The following is a 26,163-nucleotide window of genomic DNA, read 5'->3' on the forward strand; positions in this document are numbered from 1 at the left end:
TGTGCCAAGTTGTTTGAATAATGCAAACAACAAACAACTCTTAGCACCCAATGTTACACTATTACACTAAGATCTGTTACAATAACTATTATACTTCATTGTCAGTAGAAATGTTTTAGTATACAGCAAAACATAGGCTATGTGACTTAATGATTCTAAGACCATTTCAGTTCTTTCTAGTCTCATCATCATTAGGAAAGTGTTAGGTGCAGTGAGGAACTTAGTATTAGTAAGCTAGCCTACATGTATTGGGAGACTCAACACTACAATGACAATGCTAAACAAATAGTTCAAAAAAAGCCAGAAATTAAATAGGTCTAAGAAAACATACAGAGAAGTGATGTGAGGTGATATCTGAGCATCATGTTCTTAGCAAATCAAACAAAGCAACTAAAATGAAAGCAAGCAGCTTATATTAATGTAATAAATGAGGCTCAGAGTGGTGAGAAGGATCCATATGCAGGTAAGGGGTTTTAACAAAAGGAGCACAAAACAGGGTACGGCCAAAAATCAAGGTCCAAAGGCAAAAACAGGGTCAAAACCAGAATGAACGCAGAGGAAACAGGGGCAAATGTATGAGTCAAAAGTGAAAAAACACGAGTACAGTCCAAGGCACAAGAACAACAATAGCAGGTAGCAAACACTTGGCCGGGCTGTTCATCCTTGAACCAAGGACTGAGTCCTCTAGAGGCCTTTGACTGAGGCGCCTAGAGGCCTGTCAAAGAGGCCTCCTAAGGATTTATGCTGAAGCCTACAGAGCAGAGTAAAAGAAAACAAAAGTAACTGGGAAATGACCTGCACTATTTCTCCTTTTGATTGCTGATGTGGGTTTCTTTTTCATGAACATTCCTGATTCTGGTTTTAAAAAACGTTGCTTTACAAACATCGCTGTTATGTTTTGGAAGTTATTTACGGTTCCAGGCTAAACTAAAGTCAGTACGGGGCTGCCTATCCACGAATTCTCAGTGAGAAGGAATGAAGCCCAACAACGTCTCCTGATGTTCAGTGCTTACCACTCAGACAAAGGCAATTATCTTAGGATGGCAGGCCTAGTGAGACTAAGTGACTATCCTACCATGAAGCTTGTGAAGTGTTATTTAATACATTCCGTGAAATGTAGCAAATTAATTTGTATCCTAAAATTCGTGAAATATTTTTGATAAAACAGGTCAGTGAAATTAACTGATTTTCTTCTGAAATTAGTAGAGTCCTACTAATAAAGCGCTAGGCCTAATGGCACGGTCCATTATGACGTCACATCGTTGTGACATCACTATGTGGCTACAAAAAGGTATAAATACGGTCATTTCACGAGACAAGTTTTAAAGCTTTGAAACGTGTCCGATTTGAGGCAGGAACTTTCACCGTTGGTGTGTATACATACATTTACATAGATACTGTTAGCTAATTAATTTCTTCCATTAATTCTTATCTGTGGATAGACGGTATGCTACTTGACCTTATTTACGGATAAGCCGTTCACCCAGCGAGGTGGAGATTACAGGGCGTAAAGCAACACAGCACACGATAAAGGCAAACCGCCCGACTCCGTTCTGATCGTATCTGATCTTTTCGACTGGCTAACTGCTAGTGTAAGGTTTTATCCACCGGTCACAAGCTAAATTTTCCACAGGACCGGCCGTAAAATTTACGCCTAGACGGGAACAGGTGTATGTTCAGATTTCATAGGCAGCGTCTTTGGGAACAGTTTTAAACGTTGCAATAGCAGGGTGGCTGCGATGCAGACATCGTTGCAGTTCTTCTGATGTCTAGCTATAACAACGCAGGCCTGATTCAGAGACTTAGGAGCAAATTGGTAACCGAGGTAACCGTTGTTGTTACACTGCTTTGTTTAGAGGTCAGTGTGGTTTATATGAACTATGTAATTCGATTGATTTATGTATTTCACTGTCGGTGGGTTTTGTTTTGCTCTATACTTGGTAATCTAGTAGGAAACAGCGAACTATCTTGCCACAGTGAGTACGAGTAGCAATTTTGCTACGTAGCAGCGCAGGTTGCTTAGCAACGGTCATTATTACGCCTGTTAAATGGGCGCGTGCATCGCGACTGGTCTTGGTGAAACAAGCGTGTATTATTTCGTCATTGTGTCAACAAAATATTAGCGCGAACGTGTTCCGATTGTCATTAAGAAGATAATGCGATTAGATTTATAGACCAAAACAACTTCTTCATCGAATTATATGTTACAATTGACGCGAAATCAAGCTTGTAAGGAAATAGTTATATTTTCTTAATACAATTTTAAGAAGTGTTGGGGATAAAATCACGCAGCTCAGATATTGGTAATTATTGGCATTTGTCTCGGGTATTTCCAAAGCTGTGCCTCATGAGCTGAAAACTAACTTTGTGGTTTACCATGTTACCCTGGTTTTAAACTGACACGGATTTTCGTTGAAACAGAATCCATCCTTTTACGTATAGAGTAGACATCGGCACCAACCCCGCACATCGCAGTGTGAGTATTCCTTTTCCACCTGGGACACCACAAGGCAGCGGATGAGGGGACGCCGGGAAAGTGGCCGAGGAAGACGAGGGAGGAGCAGCAGACACTGAAGGAGGCGAGAGATGCGGCAGCTTCTCCTGCACATGAGAGTAAATATCTATTTTCATCAAGCAGTCATTTTATGCATCATCTCTACTATAGGTTTTCTGTTTATCTGTCCGGAGTTGGTATTCTCAAAGCGTTCCAGTCTTAATACCATGGTAACCAGAATGAAGTCATTTTAATAACGCTTCCTTTAATATGTCAGAATAGTCTTGGCTTTGCAATGGGAAACATTCAATTTTGTGTAAGATACATAAGTAGCAGTCTGAGACTATAAACAAGAGACAACTCAAATTAATAGTGAATCTGAGAAGGTATGATGTTAGGAAGAACACACTTTAATAGCAAAAGCAAATCTATTCACAGCCACTTATATAAAAAACCCCATCTGTTTTCAACACACAATCAACGTTTTCAATCATGAAGCAAAGTGACGGGAATCGGGAACCAGTTCCAAATTGTCCAATCCATCACAATTATACGACGCCGAGATAAACACTTGTTTTTAGCAATGCTTTTCTGACAGTGGGTCAAACATCCTTTACTTTCATCCATATTAGACGAAGATGGACAGACTGTTGCTCCAGCCAGCTTCAAAACTTATCGTCAGCCCCAAGCTGAAAGCTCCGTCTCATGTTTGCTGCACAACAACGGGGAGTGAGCGTGCGGCAAGGGCGAACACATCAATGTGCCAGGCAGGCAGACAGGGAGGGAGGCAGGCAGAAAATGAGGGAGGGAGTCTAAGGAGGCAGGCAGACAGGAAAGAAGGGAGGGATGGAGGGAGGAAGGATGGGAAGGCAGGTATTCAGACAGATAGGCAAGGAGGGAGGGGAGCTGGGGAGTGAAGGAGAAAGGCAGGCAGGCAGTGAGGGAGGGAGGGTGGGGAAAGAGGAAGGGAGGTAGACTGGGGTTAGATGTGGCCAAATGAACAGCATGTATCATGAACCTCCGCGCGGAGTCTGGGTCTCCATGCTACTTGTCCAGTCACATGTATTGACACTGTCTCCCTGGAGTCTGGGTCTCTATTCAAATCTTCCAGCTCCAGGTGTCCCCAGCCTCCACCAGGAGTCTGGGTCTCCATTCAAATCCTCTGGCTGTATGTATCCCCAGCCTCCATCCGGAGTCTGGGTCTCCATGCTGCTTGTCCAGCCGCATGTATCGACACTGTCTCCCTGGAGTCTGGGTCTCTATTGAAATCCTCCAGCTCCGCATGTCCCCAGCCTCCACCAGGAGTCTGGGTCTCCATTCATATCCTCTGGCCATATGTATCCCCAGCCTCCATCTGGAGTCTGCGTCTCCATGCTGCTCATCCAGCCGCATGCATCACCAGGGTCTCCCTGGAGTCTGGGTCTCCATTCCAATCCTCTGGCTGTATGTATCCACAGCCTCTCCCTGGAGTCTGGGTTTCCATTCCAATTGTCTGGCCGCATGTATTCCCAGCCATCCGCTGGAGTATAGGTCACATGTTGCTTCTCTGGCTGCATGTATCCCCAGCCTCCCTCTCTTCCTACCACCCCAGCCTTCCCTCCCACCCTGTCTGCCTGCCTGCCTCACTCCCGCCCCAGCCTCTCTCACTCCCTCCCTACCTGCTTGCCTTCTTGCCTGCCTGCTTGCGTCCCCAGCCTCCCTCCCTCTCTCGCTGCTGGCCTCTCTTCGTCCCTAGCCTCCCTCACTCCATCCCTGCTTGCTTGCGTCCCTCCCTCTTGCCCTGCCTCCTCGGCCTTCCTTACTTACTTCCTGCCTGCCTGCCTGCTTGCCTCCCCAGCCTCCCTCCCTCCCTCCATGCATGCATGCATGCCTGCCTGCCTCACCCGCCTTCCTCCTTCCCTGCCTGCCTGTCTCCCCAGCCTCTCTCCCTCCTTGCCTGCCTGGTTACGGACCTCCAAACCCTGCCATCGCTGAGCTCAGTCAAGCAGGACGTCCCGTTCCCCAGGTAAATATGCTGCATTAGAGTAACATTAACACAATGTAGGCAGGCTTATCAACTTATTTCTCTGACTAAACGAAAATGAACACCGTGCAAACATCCTCTACTTTCATCCATATTAGACAAGGATGGACAGACTGTTGCTCCAGCCAGCTTCAAGACTCATCGTCAGCCCCCAGCTGAAAGCTCCGTCTCATGTTTTCTGCAGAACGATGGAGAGTGAGCGTGGCAAGGGTGAATGCTTCGCTGTGTCAGGCAGGCAGGGAGGAACGGAGGGAGGGAGGGAGGAAGGATGGGGAGGCAGGCATGCAGACAGATAGGCAAGGAGGGAGGGGAGCTGGGGAGTGAAGGAGAAAGGCAGGCAGGCAGTGAGGGAGGGAGGGTGGGGAAAGAGGAAGGGAGGTAGACTGGGGTTAGATGTGGCCAGATGAACAGCATGTATCATGAACCTCCGCGAGGAGTCTGGGTCTCCATGCTGCTCGTCTGGCCGCATGTATCCACATAGGCTCCCCAGAGTCTGGGTGTCTATTCAAATACTCTGGCCGTATGTATCCCCAGGCTCCATGCGGAGTCGGTGTCTCCATGCTGCTTGTCCAGTCGCATGTATTGACACTGTCTTCCTGGAGTCTGGGTCTCTATTCAAATCTTCCAGCTCCGGGTGTCCCCAGCCTCCACCAGGAGTCTGGGTCTCAATTCAAATCCTCTGGCTGTATGTATCCCCAGCCTCCATCTGGAATCTGGGTCTCCATGCTGCTCATTCAGCCGCATGCATCCCCAGGGTCTCCTTGGAGTCTGGGTCTCCATTCAAACATTCTGGCCGTATGTATCCCCAGCCTCCACCCAGAGTCTGGGAGTCCATGCTGCTTGTCCAGCTGCATGTATCCCCAGTCTCTCCCTGGAGTCTGGGTCTCTATTCAAATCGTCCAGCTCTGGTTATACCCGGCCTCCACCCGGAGTCTGGGTCTCCATTCTAATTGTCCAGCCGCATGTATTCCCAGCCTTCCCCTGGAGTACGGGTCACATGTTGCTTGTCTGGCTGCATGTATCCCCAGCATCCTTCTCTTCCTACCACCCCAGCCTTCCCTCCCACCCTGTCTGCCTGCCTGCCGCACTCCCACCCCAGCCTCTCTCACTCCCTCCCTACCTGCTTGCCTTCTTGCCTGCCTGCTGGCCTCCCTTCCTCCCCTGCCTCCCTAGCCTTCCTCCCTCTATCCCTGCCAGCTTCCCAGTCTCCCTCCCTCTCTCCCTGCTGGCCTCCCTGCCTGCCGCACTCCCACCCCAGCCTCTCTCACTCCCTCCCTACATGCTTGCCTCCCAGCCTTCCTCCCTCCCCAGCTTCCCTCCCTCTCTCCCTGATGGCCTCCCTTCCTCCCCTGCCTCCCTCACTCCCCCCCCCTGCTTGCTTGCCTGTATGCCTCTTTAGCCTCCCTCTGTGCCTCCTCGGCCTCCCTCAGTTCCTGCCTACCTGCCTCCCCAGCTTCCCTCCCTCCCTCCCTCCCCGCTTGCATGCCTGCCTGCCTCTGCAGCCTTCCTCCCTCCATTCCTACCTCCCTCCCTCTTTCCCTGCATGCCTGTCTGTCTGCCTCCCCAGCCTTCCTCCTTGCCTGCCTGCCTGTCTCCCCAGCCTCTCTCCCTCCTTGCCTGCCTGCTTGCGGAACTCCCAAGCCTGCCATCGCTGAGCTCAGTCACGCAGGATGTCCTGTTCCCCAGGTAAATATGCTGCATTAGAGTAACATTAATGCCATGCAGGCAGGCTTATCAGGTTATTTCTTTGACTAAATGAAAATGGACGCTGTGCAACCATCCTCTACTTTCATCCATATTAGATGAGGATGGACAGATTGGCATCACTGTGCCCATCACAGATGAAGAGGAGGAAGAGGACTACACTCAGATCACTATGATCATGTGGCCTGAATTAAAACATGAAGCTTCAATAAAGCCAACTAAACCATTAAACTAAACCGTTTGATTGTACTACTACTACTACTAGTACTACTACTACTATTAATAATAATAATAATAATAATAATAATAATAAGTAAACTTTAGTTGTATAGGGCTTTTCAAAACTTCAGAACAAAATAGTACACACAAGATAAAAAACAGTACAAACATAATGGTAATGCAGTGGATAATAAAATCATAGAACATAAAACCTGATCAAATTGAGTACAATATAAACAGTGAAATAAAAGTTGCAAGATGGATAAAACTACACAGATTTACAATATAAAAAATATTTATGGTCCATGTAATTTTCAGATGCCCAAACTGATGGAGTTTGCAGATCTGCACTCTTCTAAACTATTTAGAATGAAACAGCTCAAAATCATTTATGACAAGCCCCACCCGGCAATCCCCACCCGCCAATCCTGCCTCTCTTCACATATACTCAGCAGCAGTATATGTGAAGCTCACGTCATATTAAATATATGTTTTTTTTGTTTGTTTGTTTGTTTTTTTAATTAATTGACCGCCTTTATGCTTCTTCAGTGCTACAAGAGTCATGATTTACTAATGACTAGTTACAGGGGTGCATGTGCATGTGTGGTTTCTGCTGTATGGAAGCAGTTATGCATTTGGAACAACACCACGACTTTTAATTTAGCCTTCTTAAATGTGTCAGTGATGACAAGAACTGGTTGTCAGTGATGACAAGAACATTTCACCTTATATGTCTTGTTCAGTGGTGGTCAGGTTTCAGCCTTCCTTACTTTGGCCATATCTCTGAGTACTGAACACCTTGTACTTCTGGGCACTCCAGATAGGTTGCAGTTCTGGAATATGACAGCACTGGAGGATAATTGGTTCCTGGTCGCTGCACTTTTGATTCTTCTCAAATCTTTGGCAGTTAATTTCCGTCTTTTTTTCTCAACACGTTTCTTGCGACCCTGTTGACTATTTGCAACAAAACCTTTGAGGGTTCTGTGATCACGCCCCAACAGCTTAGCAATTTTAAGAGTGCTACATCCCTCTGAAACACTTTTTGCAATTTTTGACTTTTCAGAGTCAGTTAAATCTTTTTTGGCCCATTTTTGGCCCTGAAAATCTACACCCTGGTACTGATGTTAGGCAGTCAGACTTGTGTTCCTAATTCAAACTGTGACCTTTCATACTACATATTTGTAGCCAGTACCCATAAACCATTTTTGTAAGAAACACAGTGCTGTTAGCTTGATTAGTAGAGTGGGTATGATGTCAGCCAGAAGGACCGCCTGAAGACAGAGAGAAGAATTATAGCATATGACAGAACAGACACAATAATAGGTCTGTAAGCATACCAACACATCTTTACAATAAGCCAATTAACTTGCATCATGGCACAGTTCAAAAAAAGAAAATAACTAGCACATGTAATGACAGTGTGTTGATAAAACTATCAGGGTATGGGACACATACAGGATGCATCATTCGTTTCTGTGCATGCGAGAGACTTACTGCAGTTGACACAGGGTTGCAGTCATAGCGACTCGAGTTGCTGCTGTTTCCACTCTTTGTTTGCTGCAGACCTGGTGCTGGAGTCTACAAAATACACAGGGCAACACACTCAGCCAACTCAGCATGTACCCTCTGCTACCAGGCAACTTCATCAGCATTTATGGCATTTATCAGATGGCTCTTTTCCAGAACAGCTTACAAAAGTGCTTCAGTGCATTTCCTGTACAGATAGCCACACTGAGGTAGGCATTCAGTATGAGAAATTTTAGATGCCATTTATTAATTTTATTCTGGCAAATTAAATTATTTATTGTAATTGTGTGACAAGATCATTTTTCTGCAGGCAACTAGGCACACTGTAATACAGGCAGACAAGCATATACAGACCTATAATTTGCACGCACTGTTGTGTTCTGAGATTCCTGTTGTTTTAAAATGTCTTGGGCAGCACTCAGCATAACCACGTAGGCAAAGTTATTACACAGTCCCAGTAGCCCACACACACACACACACACACACAGAGAGAGAGAGAGAGGTAAAGGGTTGAGTTTACTCAAATATAATCAGTAATGTTCACATAACCAACAACACTCCCTCACACAAATTACTGCTTTCCTCATCCATTTAGTTAGCTAGCTAGTTATCTGACTAGTGGAACACACTAAACAAAATCGGCTTTGATTCCTCAACCGGTGTCAAGATCTGCTACCTAAGGACACATCATCAATCTCATGACACGTACCAGACAGTTCAGTTAGCTAGCTTGCTACTGTTTGGCTAAACATCAACTTACCAAACATAGCTAATGTTAGCTACTTACCCTCACTAACGGTATCAGGATCAGCATCAACACTCTCTGATATGTTCATGACAAATGCTGTAAAACCGATAACTGACACGTCTGACGGTGTTGATATCTAGCTACTGCTAACTAGCTAACCTAGTTATAGGTAAGAAATAGCTAAGCTACTTAATGTGAAATTCTGATTTCTTTGAGGAATTCAGTAAAGGTTAACGCCATAGATATGTAAGATGCTGGCATGCTCCATGAGACGGAAGATGTATATCTAAGCAGTCCCGAGGAGGACAATGAGCAGCCTTCAACATCTGAGGCAGGTAACTTTGGGTCATTTCGTGCCAAATCCCCTTAGGAGAAAAGGTTTCGTTAGTGAGGTCAGGTAAGATCATGTAGGTGTATGCCAGTGTTTTAGGTCTTTTTTCCCCAAAAATTGGGAATGAAAAAAGTCACAATTAGTATTTGTTTTCCTCACCAGGTCCACAAAGTTAGTGACGTTCAGGGGCCTTGTTCCCGTTCCAAAACGAGAGCGGGATCAGCATACGAGATAAACTGCCCACCGTCTACCTCACAAGTACAGAGCATATCAACTATATAAGCACATAGAAACCCAAATAATTCGTCTTTGACGAATTCACATATGTAATTATGGCATATTACTGAGTCAAAATAAGCTAAGGGATAGTTTCGCTTCTTTAAAATCAAAAAGCAAAATTGCTTTTCATTCTTCCTCTTTCTGTTATGAGCAACTCATAACAGTTCCGTATGTCAGGTATTCAAGCGCATGTGGCCTAGCAAAAGTAGGAACCCCTTGGAATGATCTGAAAATCTCAGGTAGTGTCTGTACTGAATAATAAATATTTATCAATAAGAATTTATACAGTCCAGTGATTTCCATCTTCAGCGTAGGGAGTGGCGGGCCATGGCGAAGGGCGGGCTGAAGACCAACCCTTCGCGTTGCCATGGCCACGTGTCTTTGTTTTGGTTTTGTCTCCTGCTTGCCATGTGAATGTGTTTCCCTCTCTAATGACCCAGAGTATTCGATCACTGCATCCACATGTTCCCTCTCGCAGTTTTATTAATCCTCTGATTTTATGAACTTCCCGGCCACACCGCTCTCCCTTCACTTCCTGACATTTCTCGTTGTTTCTCCAACGCTCGTGCGAATCAGACCAATTAGAATAAAGCAAGCTGATGCGGCCACGCCCACCACTGACGCAAGACCACAGCGGGGGAAAGTTCTGGACGGACCACGTTTTTTCTGTTGCTTTTACTCGAATGTCCTACTGAAACTAATCTAATTAAAAACACGTTTAATGAATACCTTTTGTATACAGATTTATTGAACAATATAACATATACAGCAGTCCTTAAATGTGGGGAAATAGGAAACGTTACGTTGGCCCGGAATGACTGAAGTAATTTTATGATAAAGTAAAACATTTATTTATAGTCATTTACATAGCCTATGTGGTTCCGCTTTCCCATTTTCCAACTTGTTTGGTTATTTGTTGGTATTGTCCCCTTTCAGACCATCCTGGATCTTTGTTTCATTTCTACGGACTAATTCGGTCTCAGAGACATCAGTAGTCTACAGTTGGACTGGCGGCGTCGCCGGCTGACTCGCGGTTGGTGAGCTCGCGCAATGGAGAAACCTCTAGAACTGTCGCGAGGTGAACGGGGGCGTTACCTGCTTGAATATAAAGCGCGAGCGGCAGCTCGTGGAAGACACAGCGTTCACGGACAGGTAACTAACGCACGAGCGAGGAGGAGTAAACCAACGGCTTTAACAGGGCAAGTTGAGTACAAAGGAGAGAAGAAGTCCTTTTACCCTGAAGAGATCTCCTCCATGGTCCTGGTGAAAATGAAGGAAACTGCAGAGGCCTACCTGGGTCAGAAGGTAACCAACGCTGTTATTACTGTACCTGCCTACTTCAATGACTCTCAGAGGCAAGCAACCAAATTTGCTGGTGCGATTGCTGGGCTGAACGTCCTAAGGATAATCAATGAGCCCACAGCTGCAGCGATCGCCTACGGCCTGGACAAAGGCAAGCAGGGAGAGCGCAATGTGCTGATCTTTGACTTAGGAGGGGGTACGTTCGATGTGTCCATCCTGACTATTGAAGATGGCATCTTTGAGGTGAAAGCAACAGCAGGAGACACACACCTGGGTGGGGAGGACTTTGACAACTGCCTGGTCAACCATTTTGTGGAGGAGTTTAAGAGGAAGTGCAAGAAGGACATCAGCCAGAACAAGCGTGCACTGAGGAGATTGCGCACAGCCTGTGAGAGGGCCAAGAGAACCCTGTCCTCCAGCTCTCAGGCAAGCATCGAGATCGACTCCCTGTATGAGGGCATTGACTTCTACACTTCTGTTACCAGAGCACGTTTTGAGGAGCTGTGCTCTGACCTGTTCAGGGGAACACTGAATCCTGTGGAGAAAGCCCTTAGAGATGCCAAAATGGACAAATCCCAGATCCATGACATTGTCTTGGTTGGAGGTGCTACGAGAATCCCCAAAATCCAGAAACTTTTGCAGCCTTTCTTCAACGGCAAAGAGTTGAACAAAAGCATCAATCCAGATGAGGCAGTGGCTTCCGGTGCCGCAGTTCAGGCTGCCATCTTAATGGGCGACACATCTGGAAATGTCCAGGACCTGTTGCTGCTGAATGTGGCCCCGCTGTCTCTGGGCATGGAGACCGCAGGTGGAGTCATGACCGCTCTCATCAATGGCAACACCACCATCCCCACCAAGCAGACCCAGATCTTCAGCACATATGCAGACAACCAGCCCGGTGTTCTGATCCAGGTTTACGAAGGTGAAAGAGCCATGACAAAAGACAACAACCTGCTGGGGAAGTTTGAGCTGACGGGCCTCCCACCTGCACCTCGAGGAGTCCCTCAGATTGAGGTGACCTTTGACATTGACGCCAATGGCATTTTGAATGTGTCGGCAGTGGACAAAAGCACTGGCAAAGTGAACAAGATCACCATCACCAACGATAAGGGCAGGCTGAGCAAGGAGGAGATTGAGAGGATGGTGCAGGTTGCAGACAAATATAAGGCAGAGGATGACCTGCAGAGAGAGAAGATTGCTGCTAAGAACACTCTGGAGTCCTATGCCTTTAACATGAAGAACAGTGTGGAAGATGAGAACTTGAAGAACAACATCAGTGAGGATGACAAGAAGAAAGTCATTGAGAGGTGCAACCAAGCCATCATGTGGCTGGAGAACAACCAGCTGGCTGAAAAGGAGGAGTACGTACATCAGTTGAAGGAGCTGGAGAAGGTGTGCAACCCCATCATCGCCAAACTGTACCATGGAGGGATGCCAGCTGGAAGCTGTGGAGCTCAGGCCCGTGCCCGCTCAGGGGCCGGCACCCAGGGGCCCACTATTGAAGAGGTCGATTAGGGACGTGAACTTCTTGTATGGACTCAGAGTGCTCTTTTTGAATTAGTTTCTCCTGAAGAAAATGTTGTTGCCTGTATTGTTCAGTTGTGCTTCACAGCATGTGGAGAATTAGCTGATGTGGACAATAGCATCTTTTGTCATTGCTAGTGCATTAATAACGTTTAGAACCTTGTAACACTATCAATATGTGAGATTTGTCATTACAATGTTTTTCCAGTGAAACATTTTACAAAAAGGTAAATATTACGGTGTTGTAAATATTCATCTAAATATATTTTGATATTTATTGTTAATAAAATGATCTGGACAAAATGGCTTAAATTTGTGGTCTTGACAGTCCATAATGTAATCTTTCTTATGAAAATAAATATATTAAGAAGAAAAACTAAGGAAACATAAAAAACATTTTTAGCTTTTTGAGCTCCTGAAATCTAATTAAATAAATGTAATTAAACTGAAATGGTGTGTTAGTCCTACAAATACTCAGCAGCACTATATGTGAAGCTCACATCACATTAAATTATATACCTTTTTTTTTTTTTCATAATTGACCCCTTTTTTGTTTCATCAGTGCTAGAAGGCATGATTTACTAATCACTATAGTTACAGGGGTGCATGTGTATGTGTGGTTTCTGCTGTACAATATACAATATAAAAAGAAGGAAAAACTTTATATTCACCGTATATAAAAGATAATAAATAATACTGGATTCTGTTATATTTTGTATGTAAAGTATAATAATAATGTAAAGATGCCCAAACAGAACACGTATTGCATCTGAGACAGAAAGTGCAGACTGCACCTGGAATCCACCAGAGCCAAACTGTAATGTGGACATTGTGTGGTCCAACTGTGGCCATGCAGATGATGATCATGACCAAGGTAACTACTGTCATCCACTGCTTGAGGCTCACCTAACTTGGTGGTAAGCTACCATCAGACAGTATGCTTGCAGATGTAAATGCAGCAATAAGCACAATACCAACAACCTGTATAACTGAAACCAACAAACTGGTATATACCACTGCTATAGTTATGCTCAAGATCCTAGGATACAGTATACAAGCAACAGGCCACTTCCTCTGTGCCCCTTGAAATCGGAAACTTCAAACCAAGATAAAGCCAACTCGAAGTCAGCAAAATGACAGATCTTCAGAAGGGCATAAAGATCAAAGGTGGGGCCTGGTTACAGAAGAAATACAATGGGTGGCCCATAACTTAAGATCTAGTCTGGTAAACAAAGATCAAGAGGTCAAAAGAGAGGTCAAGACGCTTTTTATTGTCTTAGTAGCTATAAACATACAAATATAAATAATGTTCTTCCAGGACCGTGGGGAGAGAGACCCTGAGGACCTTTTTGGCTGTTCATTCTATTCTCCTCGGGGTTTTGCCATCTGAGACAGAGCAATTCCCAAACCAGGTAGTGAAGCAGCTGCTCAGGATGCGCTCTATTGTAGAACATGGTGAGGATAGTGGTAGGGGGATGAGCTAGAAGTAGGAATTACTGCTGGGTTTTCTTGGCTATGGAGCTGGTTTTGAGGGTCCAGGTGAGGTTCTCTGCTAGGTGGACACCAATGAACTTGGTGCTTGTGATGATTTCCACAAAGGAGCTGATATTGATATTGACTGGATATTGATATTGACTGGAGATTGATCACCATGTACTTTCCTAAAGTCATCCACCATCTCTTTAGTTTTTTCCACATTCAGAGACAGTTTCTTGACTTTGCCACTGCACTTCCTCTCTGTATGCTGACTCATCATCCCGCTGATGAGACCCCCCACAGTCTTGTCATCAGTGAACTTGATGACGTGGTTCAAGCTGTGCATCGCTGCAGTTTTGGGTCAGCAAAGTGAACAACAGTGGACTGAGCACACAACACTATGGGTAACAGTGTTCAGTGTAGTGGTGCTGGAGACATTGATCCTGATCCAGACTGATGGGGATTTCCCAGTCAGAACAGCATTCTAACGTATGTGTCTTTTTGTTCAGATGGATAAGGGTCAGAGGAAGAGTTGGAGCAATTGCATCATCTGTTGAATGGCTGGGATGATATGTGAACTGTAGATAAACAACACTGGTGTGCAGTCTGTGGAGATACACAAAAGAAGAGACAGCCAAAAAGTAATGGCCTTGTTTGGGTTGGGTCCTTGCCTGAGCCTGGGTGGGTTGGCTGGCCCAGGGTGGTGGCCAGGTCCCCGCATATATTTAATACTAGTTCTGGTTGAAGCTCTGTTGTGTCAGTGCCTGACTGTATGTGCCCTTTTGGAGCCAAGCCAACATCATTATTTCTCATTAACATCACGTAGACTAGCATTAAGGTTCCGTTTCTTGTCCAGCATTAATGTTACTTGTCCTGTAATAGAATTGTAGAGAGAACAGGAACACATGAGCATCAGCTAGAGAAGTGCTGTTACGCAAAAAAAAGAAAAAAAAGCCAAATAATAAAATGTAGACGTGCCGGTCCTGCGTACCAGTGAGTACCGGCCTACTTTGAGCTCTGAGTAGGAGAGACTGTTGGGGTGGCACCGATGAAGATGAAGAGGAGGACAGCAGTGATGAGCTTGATCAGTGAATAGTGATGAGATACTGATGCTTTACCATACAAAAGATGGAAAAGGAACCTATGTCAGAGAAACCAGGTATAGGTTACACTGAACATTCTGCATGCCTAAACAAAAAATATTTCATTGGGGGCTTCTTTTGGGTAAGACATTTTGTTGTTATTTCTAGATTTCATTTGCTGTTACATGTACCAGCACATGGGTGCCCATGGGTTTGTGTCCACAGGTGCAGATTGTGGAAAAGGGGGATGATGACTTCCCTTTAAAGAGCTGGCCCCGGGTCCATGAAGATTGGCTTCATTCTCTTTTCAGACAGGAACTATGTCTCCTGGGAGCCCACATGCTCTTTTGGTCTCTCTCATAATAGAAATTTGTTGTGCTAGGCATTTCTGATTAGCATTTGACATTTTTTGTTAATCTGCAGAACACATAACATGTATAACCATTAATTGTTCACCAGTGGGTTTATAACATTTTATAAGTATTAATTGTTCATCAGTGGGTTTATAACATTTTATAACCATTAACTGTTCATCGGCCATTCCAGATTCTTGAACAGCACTCAGTATATTAGACTGTTCTCTAGTGCTTTCTGGAATCATCTAGCAGTTGGTGACATTTGCATGCACCAGATGTTTGTGTGCCAAGTTGTTTGAATAATGCAAACAACAAACAACTCTTAGCACCCAATGTTACACTATTACACTAAGATCTGTTACAATAACTATTATACTTCATTGTCAGTAGAAATGTTTTAGTATACAGCAAAACATAGGCTATGTGACTTAATGATTCTAAGACCATTTCAGTTCTTTCTAGTCTCATCATCATTAGGAAAGTGTTAGGTGCAGTGAGGAACTTAGTATTAGTAAGATAGCCTACATGTATTGGGAGACTCAACACTACAATGACAATGCTAAACAAATAGTTCAAAAAAAGCCAGAAATTAAATAGGTCTAAGAAAACATACAGAGAAGTGATGTGAGGTGATATCTGAGCATCATGTTCTTAGCAAATCAAACAAAGCAACTAAAATGAAAGCAAGCAGCTTATATTAATGTAATAAATGAGGCTCAGAGTGGTGAGAAGGATCCATATGCAGGTAAGGGGTTTTAACAAAAGGAGCACAAAACAGGGTACGGCCAAAAATCAAGGTCCAAAGGCAAAAACAGGGTCAAAACCAGAATGAACGCAGAGGAAAAAGGGGCAAATGTATGAGTCAAAAGTGAAAAAACACGAGTACAGTCCAAGGCACAAGAACAACAATAGCAGGTAGCAAACACTTGGCCGGGCTGTTCATCCTTGAACCAAGGACTGAGTCCTCTAGAGGCCTTTGACTGAGGCGCCTAGAGGCCTGTCAAAGAGGCCTCCTAAGGATTTATGCTGAAGCCTACAGAGCAGAGTAAAAGAAAACAAAAGTAACTGGGAAATGACCTGCACTATTTCTCCTTTTGATTGCTGATGTGGGTTTCTTTTTCATGAACATTCCTGATTCTGGTTTTAAAAAACGTTGCTTTACAAACATCGCTGTTATGTTTTGGAAGTTATTTACGGTTCCAGGCTAAACTAAAGTCAGTACGGGGCTGCCTATCCACGAATTCTCAGTGAGAAGGAATGAAGCCCAACAACGTCTCCTGATGTTCAGTGCTTACCACTCAGACAAAGGCAATTATCTTAGGATGGCAGGCCTAGTGAGACTAAGTGACTATCCTACCATGAAGCTTGTGAAGTGTTATTTAATACATTCCGTGAAATGTAGCAAATTAATTTGTATCCTAAAATTCGTGAAATATTTTTGATAAAACAGGTCAGTGAAATTAACTGATTTTCTTCTGAAATTAGTAGAGTCCTACTAATAAAGCGCTAGGCCTAATGGCACGGTCCATTATGACGTCACATCGTTGTGACATCACTATGTGGCTACAAAAAGGTATAAATACGGTCATTTCACGAGACAAGTTTTAAAGCTTTGAAACGTGTCCGATTTGAGGCAGGAACTTTCACCGTTGGTGTGTATACATACATTTACATAGATACTGTTAGCTAATTAATTTCTTCCATTAATTCTTATCTGTGGATAGACGGTATGCTACTTGACCTTATTTACGGATAAGCCGTTCACCCAGCGAGGTGGAGATTACAGGGCGTAAAGCAACACAGCACACGATAAAGGCAAACCGCCCGACTCCGTTCTGATCGTATCTGATCTTTTCGACTGGCTAACTGCTAGTGTAAGGTTTTATCCACCGGTCACAAGCTAAATTTTCCACAGGACCGGCCGTAAAATTTACGCCTAGACGGGAACAGGTGTATGTTCAGATTTCATAGGCAGCGTCTTTGGGAACAGTTTTAAACGTTGCGATAGCAGGGTGGCTGCGATGCAGACATCGTTGCAGTTCTTCTGATGTCTAGCTATAACAACGCAGGCCTGATTCAGAGACTTAGGAGCAAATTGGTAACCGAGGTAACCGTTGTTGTTACACTGCTTTGTTTAGAGGTCAGTGTGGTTTATATGAACTATGTAATTCGATTGATTTATGTATTTCACTGTCGGTGGGTTTTGTTTTGCTCTATACTTGGTAATCTAGTAGGAAACAGCGAACTATCTTGCCACAGTGAGTACGAGTAGCAATTTTGCTACGTAGCAGCGCAGGTTGCTTAGCAACGGTCATTATTACGCCTGTTAAATGGGCGCGTGCATCGCGACTGGTCTTGGTGAAACAAGCGTGTATTATTTCGTCATTGTGTCAACAAAATATTAGCGCGAACGTGTTCCGATTGTCATTAAGAAGATAATGCGATTAGATTTATAGACCAAAACAACTTCTTCATCGAATTATATGTTACAATTGACGCGAAATCAAGCTTGTAAGGAAATACTTATATTTTCTTAATACAATTTTAAGAAGTGTTGGGGATAAAATCACGCAGCTCAGATATTGGTAATTATTGGCATTTGTCTCGGGTATTTCCAAAGCTGTGCCTCATGAGCTGAAAACTAACTTTGTGGTTTACCATGTTACCCTGGTTTTAAACTGACACGGATTTTCGTTGAAACAGAATCCATCCTTTTACGTATAGAGTAGACATCGGCACCAACCCCCCACATCGCAGTGTGAGTATTCCTTTTCCACCTGGGACACCACAAGGCAGCGGATGAGGGGACGCCGGGAAAGTGGCCGAGGAAGACGAGGGAGGAGCAGCAGACACTGAAGGAGGCGAGAGATGCGGCAGCTTCTCCTGCACATGAGAGTAAATATCTATTTTCATCAAGCAGTCATTTTATGCATCATCTCTACTATAGGTTTTCTGTTTATCTGTCCGGAGTTGGTATTCTCAAAGCGTTCCAGTCTTAATACCATGGTAACCAGAATGAAGTCATTTTAATAACGCTTCCTTTAATATGTCAGAATAGTCTTGGCTTTGCAATGGGAAACATTCAATTTTGTGTAAGATACATAAGTAGCAGTCTGAGACTATAAACAAGAGACAACTCAAATTAATAGTGAATCTGAGAAGGTATGATGTTAGGAAGAACACACTTTAATAGCAAAAGCAAATCTATTCACAGCCACTTATATAAAAAACCCCATCTGTTTTCAACACACAATCAACGTTTTCAATCATGAAGCAAAGTGACGGGAATCGGGAACCAGTTCCAAATTGTCCAATCCATCACAATTATACGACGCCGAGATAAACACTTGTTTTTAGCAATGCTTTTCTGACAGTGGGTCAAACATCCTTTACTTTCATCCATATTAGACGAAGATGGACAGACTGTTGCTCCAGCCAGCTTCAAAACTTATCGTCAGCCCCAAGCTGAAAGCTCCGTCTCATGTTTGCTGCACAACAACGGGGAGTGAGCGTGCGGCAAGGGCGAACACATCAATGTGCCAGGCAGGCAGACAGGGAGGGAGGCAGGCAGAAAATGAGGGAGGGAGTCTAAGGAGGCAGGCAGACAGGAAAGAAGGGAGGGATGGAGGGAGGAAGGATGGGGAGGCAGGTATTCAGACAGATAGGCAAGGAGGGAGGGGAGCTGGGGAGTGAAGGAGAAAGGCAGGCAGGCAGTGAGGGAGGGAGGGTGGGGAAAGAGGAAGGGAGGTAGACTGGGGTTAGATGTGGCCAAATGAACAGCATGTATCATGAACCTCCGCGCGGAGTCTGGGTCTCCATGCTACTTGTCCAGTCACATGTATTGACACTGTCTCCCTGGAGTCTGGGTCTCTATTCAAATCTTCCAGCTCCAGGTGTCCCCAGCCTCCACCAGGAGTCTGGGTCTCCATTCAAATCCTCTGGCTGTATGTATCCCCAGCCTCCATCCGGAGTCTGGGTCTCCATGCTGCTTGTCCAGCCGCATGTATCGACACTGTCTCCCTGGAGTCTGGGTCTCTATTGAAATCCTCCAGCTCCGCATGTCCCCAGCCTCCACCAGGAGTCTGGGTCTCCATTCATATCCTCTGGCCATATGTATCCCCAGCCTCCATCTGGAGTCTGCGTCTCCATGCTGCTCATCCAGCCGCATGCATCACCAGGGTCTCCCTGGAGTCTGGGTCTCCATTCCAATCCTCTGGCTGTATGTATCCACAGCCTCTCCCTGGAGTCTGGGTTTCCATTCCAATTGTCTGGCCGCATGTATTCCCAGCCATCCGCTGGAGTATAGGTCACATGTTGCTTCTCTGGCTGCATGTATCCCCAGCCTCCCTCTCTTCCTACCACCCCAGCCTTCCCTCCCACCCTGTCTGCCTGCCTGCCTCACTCCCGCCCCAGCCTCTCTCACTCCCTCCCTACCTGCTTGCCTTCTTGCCTGCCTGCTTGCGTCCCCAGCCTCCCTCCCTCTCTCGCTGCTGGCCTCTCTTCGTCCCTAGCCTCCCTCACTCCATCCCTGCTTGCTTGCGTCCCTCCCTCTTGCCCTGCCTCCTCGGCCTTCCTTACTTACTTCCTGCCTGCCTGCCTGCTTGCCTCCCCAGCCTCCCTCCCTCCCTCCATGCATGCATGCATGCCTGCCTGCCTCACCCGCCTTCCTCCTTCCCTGCCTGCCTGTCTCCCCAGCCTCTCTCCCTCCTTGCCTGCCTGGTTACGGACCTCCAAACCCTGCCATCGCTGAGCTCAGTCAAGCAGGACGTCCCGTTCCCCAGGTAAATATGCTGCATTAGAGTAACATTAACACAATGTAGGCAGGCTTATCAACTTATTTCTCTGACTAAACGAAAATGAACACCGTGCAAACATCCTCTACTTTCATCCATATTAGACAAGGATGGACAGACTGTTGCTCCAGCCAGCTTCAAGACTCATCGTCAGCCCCCAGCTGAAAGCTCCGTCTCATGTTTTCTGCAGAACGATGGAGAGTGAGCGTGGCAAGGGTGAATGCTTCGCTGTGTCAGGCAGGCAGGGAGGAACGGAGGGAGGGAGGGAGGAAGGATGGGGAGGCAGGCATGCAGACAGATAGGCAAGGAGGGAGGGGAGCTGGGGAGTGAAGGAGAAAGGCAGGCAGGCAGTGAGGGAGGGAGGGTGGGGAAAGAGGAAGGGAGGTAGACTGGGGTTAGATGTGGCCAGATGAACAGCATGTATCATGAACCTCCGCGAGGAGTCTGGGTCTCCATGCTGCTCGTCTGGCCGCATGTATCCACATAGGCTCCCCAGAGTCTGGGTGTCTATTCAAATACTCTGGCCGTATGTATCCCCAGGCTCCATCCGGAGTCTGAGTCTCCATGCTGCTTGTCCAGTTGCATGTATTGACACTGTCTCCCTGGAGTCTGGGTCTCTATTCAAATCTTCCAGCTCCGGGTGTCCCCAGCCTCCACCAGGAGTCTGGGTCTCAATTCACATCCTCTGGCTGTATGTATCCCCAGCCTCCATCTGGAATCTGGGTCTCCATGCTGCTCATCCAGCCGCATGCATCCCCAGGGTCTCCTTGGAGTCTGGGTCTCCATTCAAACATTCTGGCCGTATGTATCCCCAGCCTCCACCCAGAGTCTGGGACTCCATGCTGCTTGTCCAGCTGCATGTATCCCCAGTCTCTCCCTGGAGTCTGGGTCTCTATTCAAATCGTCCAGCTCTGGTTATACCCGGCCTCCACCCGGAGTCTGGGTCTCCATTCTAATTGTCCAGCCGCATGTATTCCCAGCCTTCCCCTGGAGTACGGGTCACATGTTGCTTGTCTGGCTGCATGTATCCCCAGCATCCTTCTCTTCCTACCACCCCAGCCTTCCCTCCCACCCTGTCTGCCTGCCTGCCGCACTCCCACCCCAGCCTCTCTCACTCCCTCCCTAGCTGCTTGCCTTCTTGCCTGCCTGCTGGCCTCCCTTCCTCCCCTGCCTCCCTCACTCCCTCCCTGCTTGCTTGCCTGTATGCCTCTCCAGCCTCCCTCTCTGCCTCCTCGGCCTCCCTCAGTTCCTGCCTACTTGCCTGCTTTCCTCCCCAGCCTTCCTCCCTCTTTCCCTGCCAGCTTCCCAGCCTCCCTTGCTCCCTCCTCAGCCTCCCTCCCTCTCTCCCTACTGTCCTCCCTGCTTGCCGCACTCCCACCCCAGCCTCTCTCCCTCCCTCCCTACCTGTTTGCCTCCCCAGCCTCCCTCCTTCTCTCTCTGATGGCCTCCCTTCCTCCCCTGCCTCCCTCACTCCTCCCCTGCTTGCTTGCCTGTATGCCTCTTTAGCCTCCCTCTCTGCCTCCTCGGCCTCCCTCAGTTCCAGCCTACCTGCCTGCTTGCATGCCTGCCTGCCTCTGCAGCCTTCCTCCCTCCATTCCAACTTTCCTCCCTCTTTCCCTGCCTGCCTATCTGTCTGCCTCCCCAGCCCCACTCCCTCTATCCCTACCTGCCTCCCCAGCCTCTCTCCCTCCTTGCCTGCCTGCATGCGGACCTCCCAAGCCTGCCATCGCTGAGCTCAGTCACGCAGGACGTCCCGTTCCCCAGGTAAATATGCTGCATTAGAGTAACATTAACACAATGTAGGCAGGCTTATCAAGTTATTTCTCTGACTAAATGAAAATAAACATTGTGCAAACATCCTCTACTTTCATCCATTTTAGACAAGGATGGACAGACTGTTGCTCCAGCCAGCTTCAAGACTCATCGTCAGCCCCCAGCTGAAAGCTTCGTCATGTTTTCTGCGTAACGATGGAGAGTGAGCGTGGCAAGGGTGAATGCTTCACTGTGTCAGGCAGGCAGGGAGGGAGGCAGGCAGAGAGAAAGAAAGGGAGGGAAGGAGGCAGGAGACAGGAAGGGAGGGAGGGAGGAAGTATGGGGAGGCAGGAATGCAGACAGATAGGCAAGGAGGGAGGGGAGCTGGGGAGTGAAGGAGAAAGGCAGGCAGTGAGGGAGGGAGGGTAGGGAAAGAGCAAGGGAGGAAGACTGGGGTTAGATTTGGCCAAATGAACAGCATGTATCATGAACCTCCGCGCGGAGTCTGGGTCTCCATGCTGCTCGTCCAGCCACATGTATCCACAGAGTCTCCCCAGAGTCTGTGTGTCTATTCAAATACTCTGGCCATATGTATCCCCAGGCTCCATGCGGAGTCGGTGTCTCCATGCTGCTTGTCCAGTCGCATGTATTGACACTGTCTCCCTGGAGTCTGGGTCTCTATTCAAATCTTCCAGCTCCGGGTGTCCCCAGCCTCCACCAGGAGTCTGGGTCTCAATTCAAATCCTCTGGCTGTATGTATCCCCAGCCTCCATCTGGAATATGGGTCTCCATGCTGCTCATCCAGCCGCATGCATCCCCAGGGTCTCCTTGGAGTCTGGGTCTCCATTCAAACCTTCTGGCCGTATGTATCCCCAGCCTCCACCCAGAGTCTGGGACTCCATGCTGCTTGTCCAGCTGCATGTATCCCCAGTCTCTCCCTGGAGTCTGGGTCTCTATTCAAATCGTCCAGCTCTGGTTATACCCGGCCTCCACCCGGAGTCTGGGTCTCCATTCTAATTGTCCAGCCGCATGTATTCCCAGCCTTCCCCTGGAGTACGGGTCACATGTTGCTTGTCTGGCTGCATGTATCCCCAGCATCCTTCTCTTCCTACCACCCCAGCCTTCCCTCCCACCCTGTCTGCCTGCCTGCCGCACTCCCACCCCAGCCTCTCTCACTCCCTCCCTACCTGCTTGCCTTCTTGCCTGCCTGCTGGCCTCCCTTCCTCCCCTGCCTCCCTAGCCTTCCTCCCTCTATCCCTGCCAGCTTCCCAGTCTCCCTCCCTCTCTCCCTGCTGGCCTCCCTGCCTGCCGCACTCCCACCCCAGCCTCTCTCACTCCCTCCCTACATGCTTGCCTCCCAGCCTTCCTCCCTCCCCAGCTTCCCTCCCTCTCTCCCTGATGGCCTCCCTTCCTCCCCTGCCTCCCTCACTCCCCCCCCCTGCTTGCTTGCCTGTATGCCTCTTTAGCCTCCCTCTGTGCCTCCTCGGCCTCCCTCAGTTCCTGCCTACCTGCCTCCCCAGCTTCCCTCCCTCCCTCCCTCCCCGCTTGCATGCCTGCCTGCCTCTGCAGCCTTCCTCCCTCCATTCCTACCTCCCTCCCTCTTTCCCTGCATGCCTGTCTGTCTGCCTCCCCAGCCTTCCTCCTTGCCTGCCTGCCTGTCTCCCCAGCCTCTCTCCCTCCTTGCCTGCCTGCATGCGGAACTCCCAAGCCTGCCATCGCTGAGCTCAGTCACGCAGGATGTCCTGTTCCCCAGGTAAATATGCTGCATTAGAGTAACATTAATGCCATGCAGGCAGGCTTATCAGGTTATTTCTTTGACTAAATGAAAATGGACACTGTGCAACCATCCTCTACTTTCATCCATATTAGATGAGGATGGACAGATTGGCATCACTGTGCCCATCACAGATGAAGAGGAGGAAGAGGACTACACTCAGATCACTATGATCATGTGGCCTGAATTAAAACATGAAGCTTCAATAAAGCCAACTAAACCATTAAACTAAACCGTTTGATTGTACTACTACTACTACTAGTACTACTACTACTACTAATAATAATAATAATAAGTAAACTTTAGTTGTATAGGGCTTTTCAAAACTTCAGAACAAAATAGTACACACAAGATAAAAAACAGTACAAACATAATGGTAATGCAGTGGATAATAAAATCATAGAACATAAAACCTGATCAAATTGAGTACAATATAAACAGTGAAATAAAAGTTGCAAGATGGATAAAACTACACAGATTTACAATATAAAAAATATTTATGGTCCATGTAATTTTCAGATGCCCAAACTGATGGAGTTTGCAGATCTGCACTCTTCTAAACTATTTAGAATGAAACAGCTCAAAATCATTTATGACAAGCCCCACCCGGCAATCCCCACCCGCCAATCCTGCCTCTCTTCACATATACTCAGCAGCAGTATATGTGAAGCTCACGTCATATTAAATATATGGTTTTTTTTGTTTGTTTGTTTGTTTTTTTAATTAATTGACCGCCTTTATGCTTCTTCAGTGCTACAAGAGTCATGATTTACTAATGACTAGTTACAGGGGTGCATGTGCATGTGTGGTTTCTGCTGTATGGAAGCAGTTATGCATTTGGAACAACACCACGACTTTTAATTTAGCCTTCTTAAATGTGTCAGTGATGACAAGAACTGGTTGTCAGTGATGACAAGAACATTTCACCTTATATGTCTTGTTCAGTGGTGGTCAGGTTTCAGCCTTCCTTACTTTGGCCATATCTCTGAGTACTGAACACCTTGTACTTCTGGGCACTCCAGATAGGTTGCAGTTCTGGAATATGACAGCACTGGAGGATAATTGGTTCCTGGTCGCTGCACTTTTGATTCTTCTCAAATCTTTGGCAGTTAATTTCCGTCTTTTTTTCTCAACACGTTTCTTGCGACCCTGTTGACTATTTGCAACAAAACCTTTGAGGGTTCTGTGATCACGCCCCAACAGCTTAGCAATTTTAAGAGTGCTACATCCCTCTGAAACACTTTTTGCAATTTTTGACTTTTCAGAGTCAGTTAAATCTTTTTTGGCCCATTTTTGGCCCTGAAAATCTACACCCTGGTACTGATGTTAGGCAGTCAGACTTGTGTTCCTAATTCAAACTGTGACCTTTCATACTACATATTTGTAGCCAGTACCCATAAACCATTTTTGTAAGAAACACAGTGCTGTTAGCTTGATTAGTAGAGTGGGTATGATGTCAGCCAGAAGGACCGCCTGAAGACAGAGAGAAGAATTATAGCATATGACAGAACAGACACAATAATAGGTCTGTAAGCATACCAACACATCTTTACAATAAGCCAATTAACTTGCATCATGGCACAGTTCAAAAAAAGAAAATAACTAGCACATGTAATGACAGTGTGTTGATAAAACTATCAGGGTATGGGACACATACAGGATGCATCATTCGTTTCTGTGCATGCGAGAGACTTACTGCAGTTGACACGGTTGCAGTCATAGCGACTCGAGTTGCTGCTGTTTCCACTCTTTGTTTGCTGCAGACCTGGTGCTGGAGTCTACAAAATACACAGGGCAACACACTCAGCCAACTCAGCATGTACCCTCTGCTACCAGGCAACTTCATCAGCATTTATGGCATTTATCAGATGGCTCTTTTCCAGAACAGCTTACAAAAGTGCTTCAGTGCATTTCCTGTACAGATAGCCACACTGAGGTAGGCATTCAGTATGAGAAATTTTAGATGCCATTTATTAATTTTATTCTGGCAAATTAAATTATTTATTGTAATTGTGTGACAAGATCATTTTTCTGCAGGCAACTAGGCACACTGTAATACAGGCAGACAAGCATATACAGACCTATAATTTGCACGCACTGTTGTGTTCTGAGATTCCTGTTGTTTTAAAATGTCTTGGGCAGCACTCAGCATAACCACGTAGGCAAAGTTATTACACAGTCCCAGTAGCCCACACACACACACACACACACACACACAGAGAGAGAGAGAGAGAGGTAAAGGGTTGAGTTTACTCAAATATAATCAGTAATGTTCACATAACCAACAACACTCCCTCACACAAATTACTGCTTTCCTCATCCATTTAGTTAGCTAGCTAGTTATCTGACTAGTGGAACACACTAAACAAAATCGGCTTTGATTCCTCAACCGGTGTCAAGATCTGCTACCTAAGGACACATCATCAATCTCATGACACGTACCAGACAGTTCAGTTAGCTAGCTTGCTACTGTTTGGCTAAACATCAACTTACCAAACATAGCTAATGTTAGCTACTTACCCTCACTAACGGTATCAGGATCAGCATCAACACTCTCTGATATGTTCATGACAAATGCTGTAAAACCGATAACTGACACGTCTGACGGTGTTGATATCTAGCTACTGCTAACTAGCTAACCTAGTTATAGGTAAGAAATAGCTAAGCTACTTAATGTGAAATTCTGATTTCTTTGAGGAATTCAGTAAAGGTTAACGCCATAGATATGTAAGATGCTGGCATGCTCCATGAGACGGAAGATGTATATCTAAGCAGTCCC

The 26,163-nt window shown here is 46.3% G+C and overlaps 1 protein-coding gene across 1 annotated transcript; it reads left to right on the forward strand.

The window, feature by feature from the left end:
* Positions 1-10,531: 10,531 nt before the first annotated feature.
* Positions 10,532-12,284, forward strand: LOC118241026 (heat shock 70 kDa protein-like). Its single transcript, XM_035524036.2, has one exon. It carries the CDS (start codon positions 10,580-10,582, stop codon positions 12,140-12,142), a length of 1,563 nt encoding a protein of 520 aa, XP_035379929.2. The 5' UTR covers positions 10,532-10,579; the 3' UTR covers positions 12,143-12,284.
* Positions 12,285-26,163: the final 13,879 nt, after the last annotated feature.

This window comes from Electrophorus electricus, chromosome 3, assembly GCF_041902795.1.
Source record: "Electrophorus electricus isolate QZ-2024a chromosome 3, ASM4190279v1, whole genome shotgun sequence".
Classification (NCBI taxonomy): Eukaryota; Metazoa; Chordata; class Actinopteri; order Gymnotiformes; family Gymnotidae; genus Electrophorus; species Electrophorus electricus.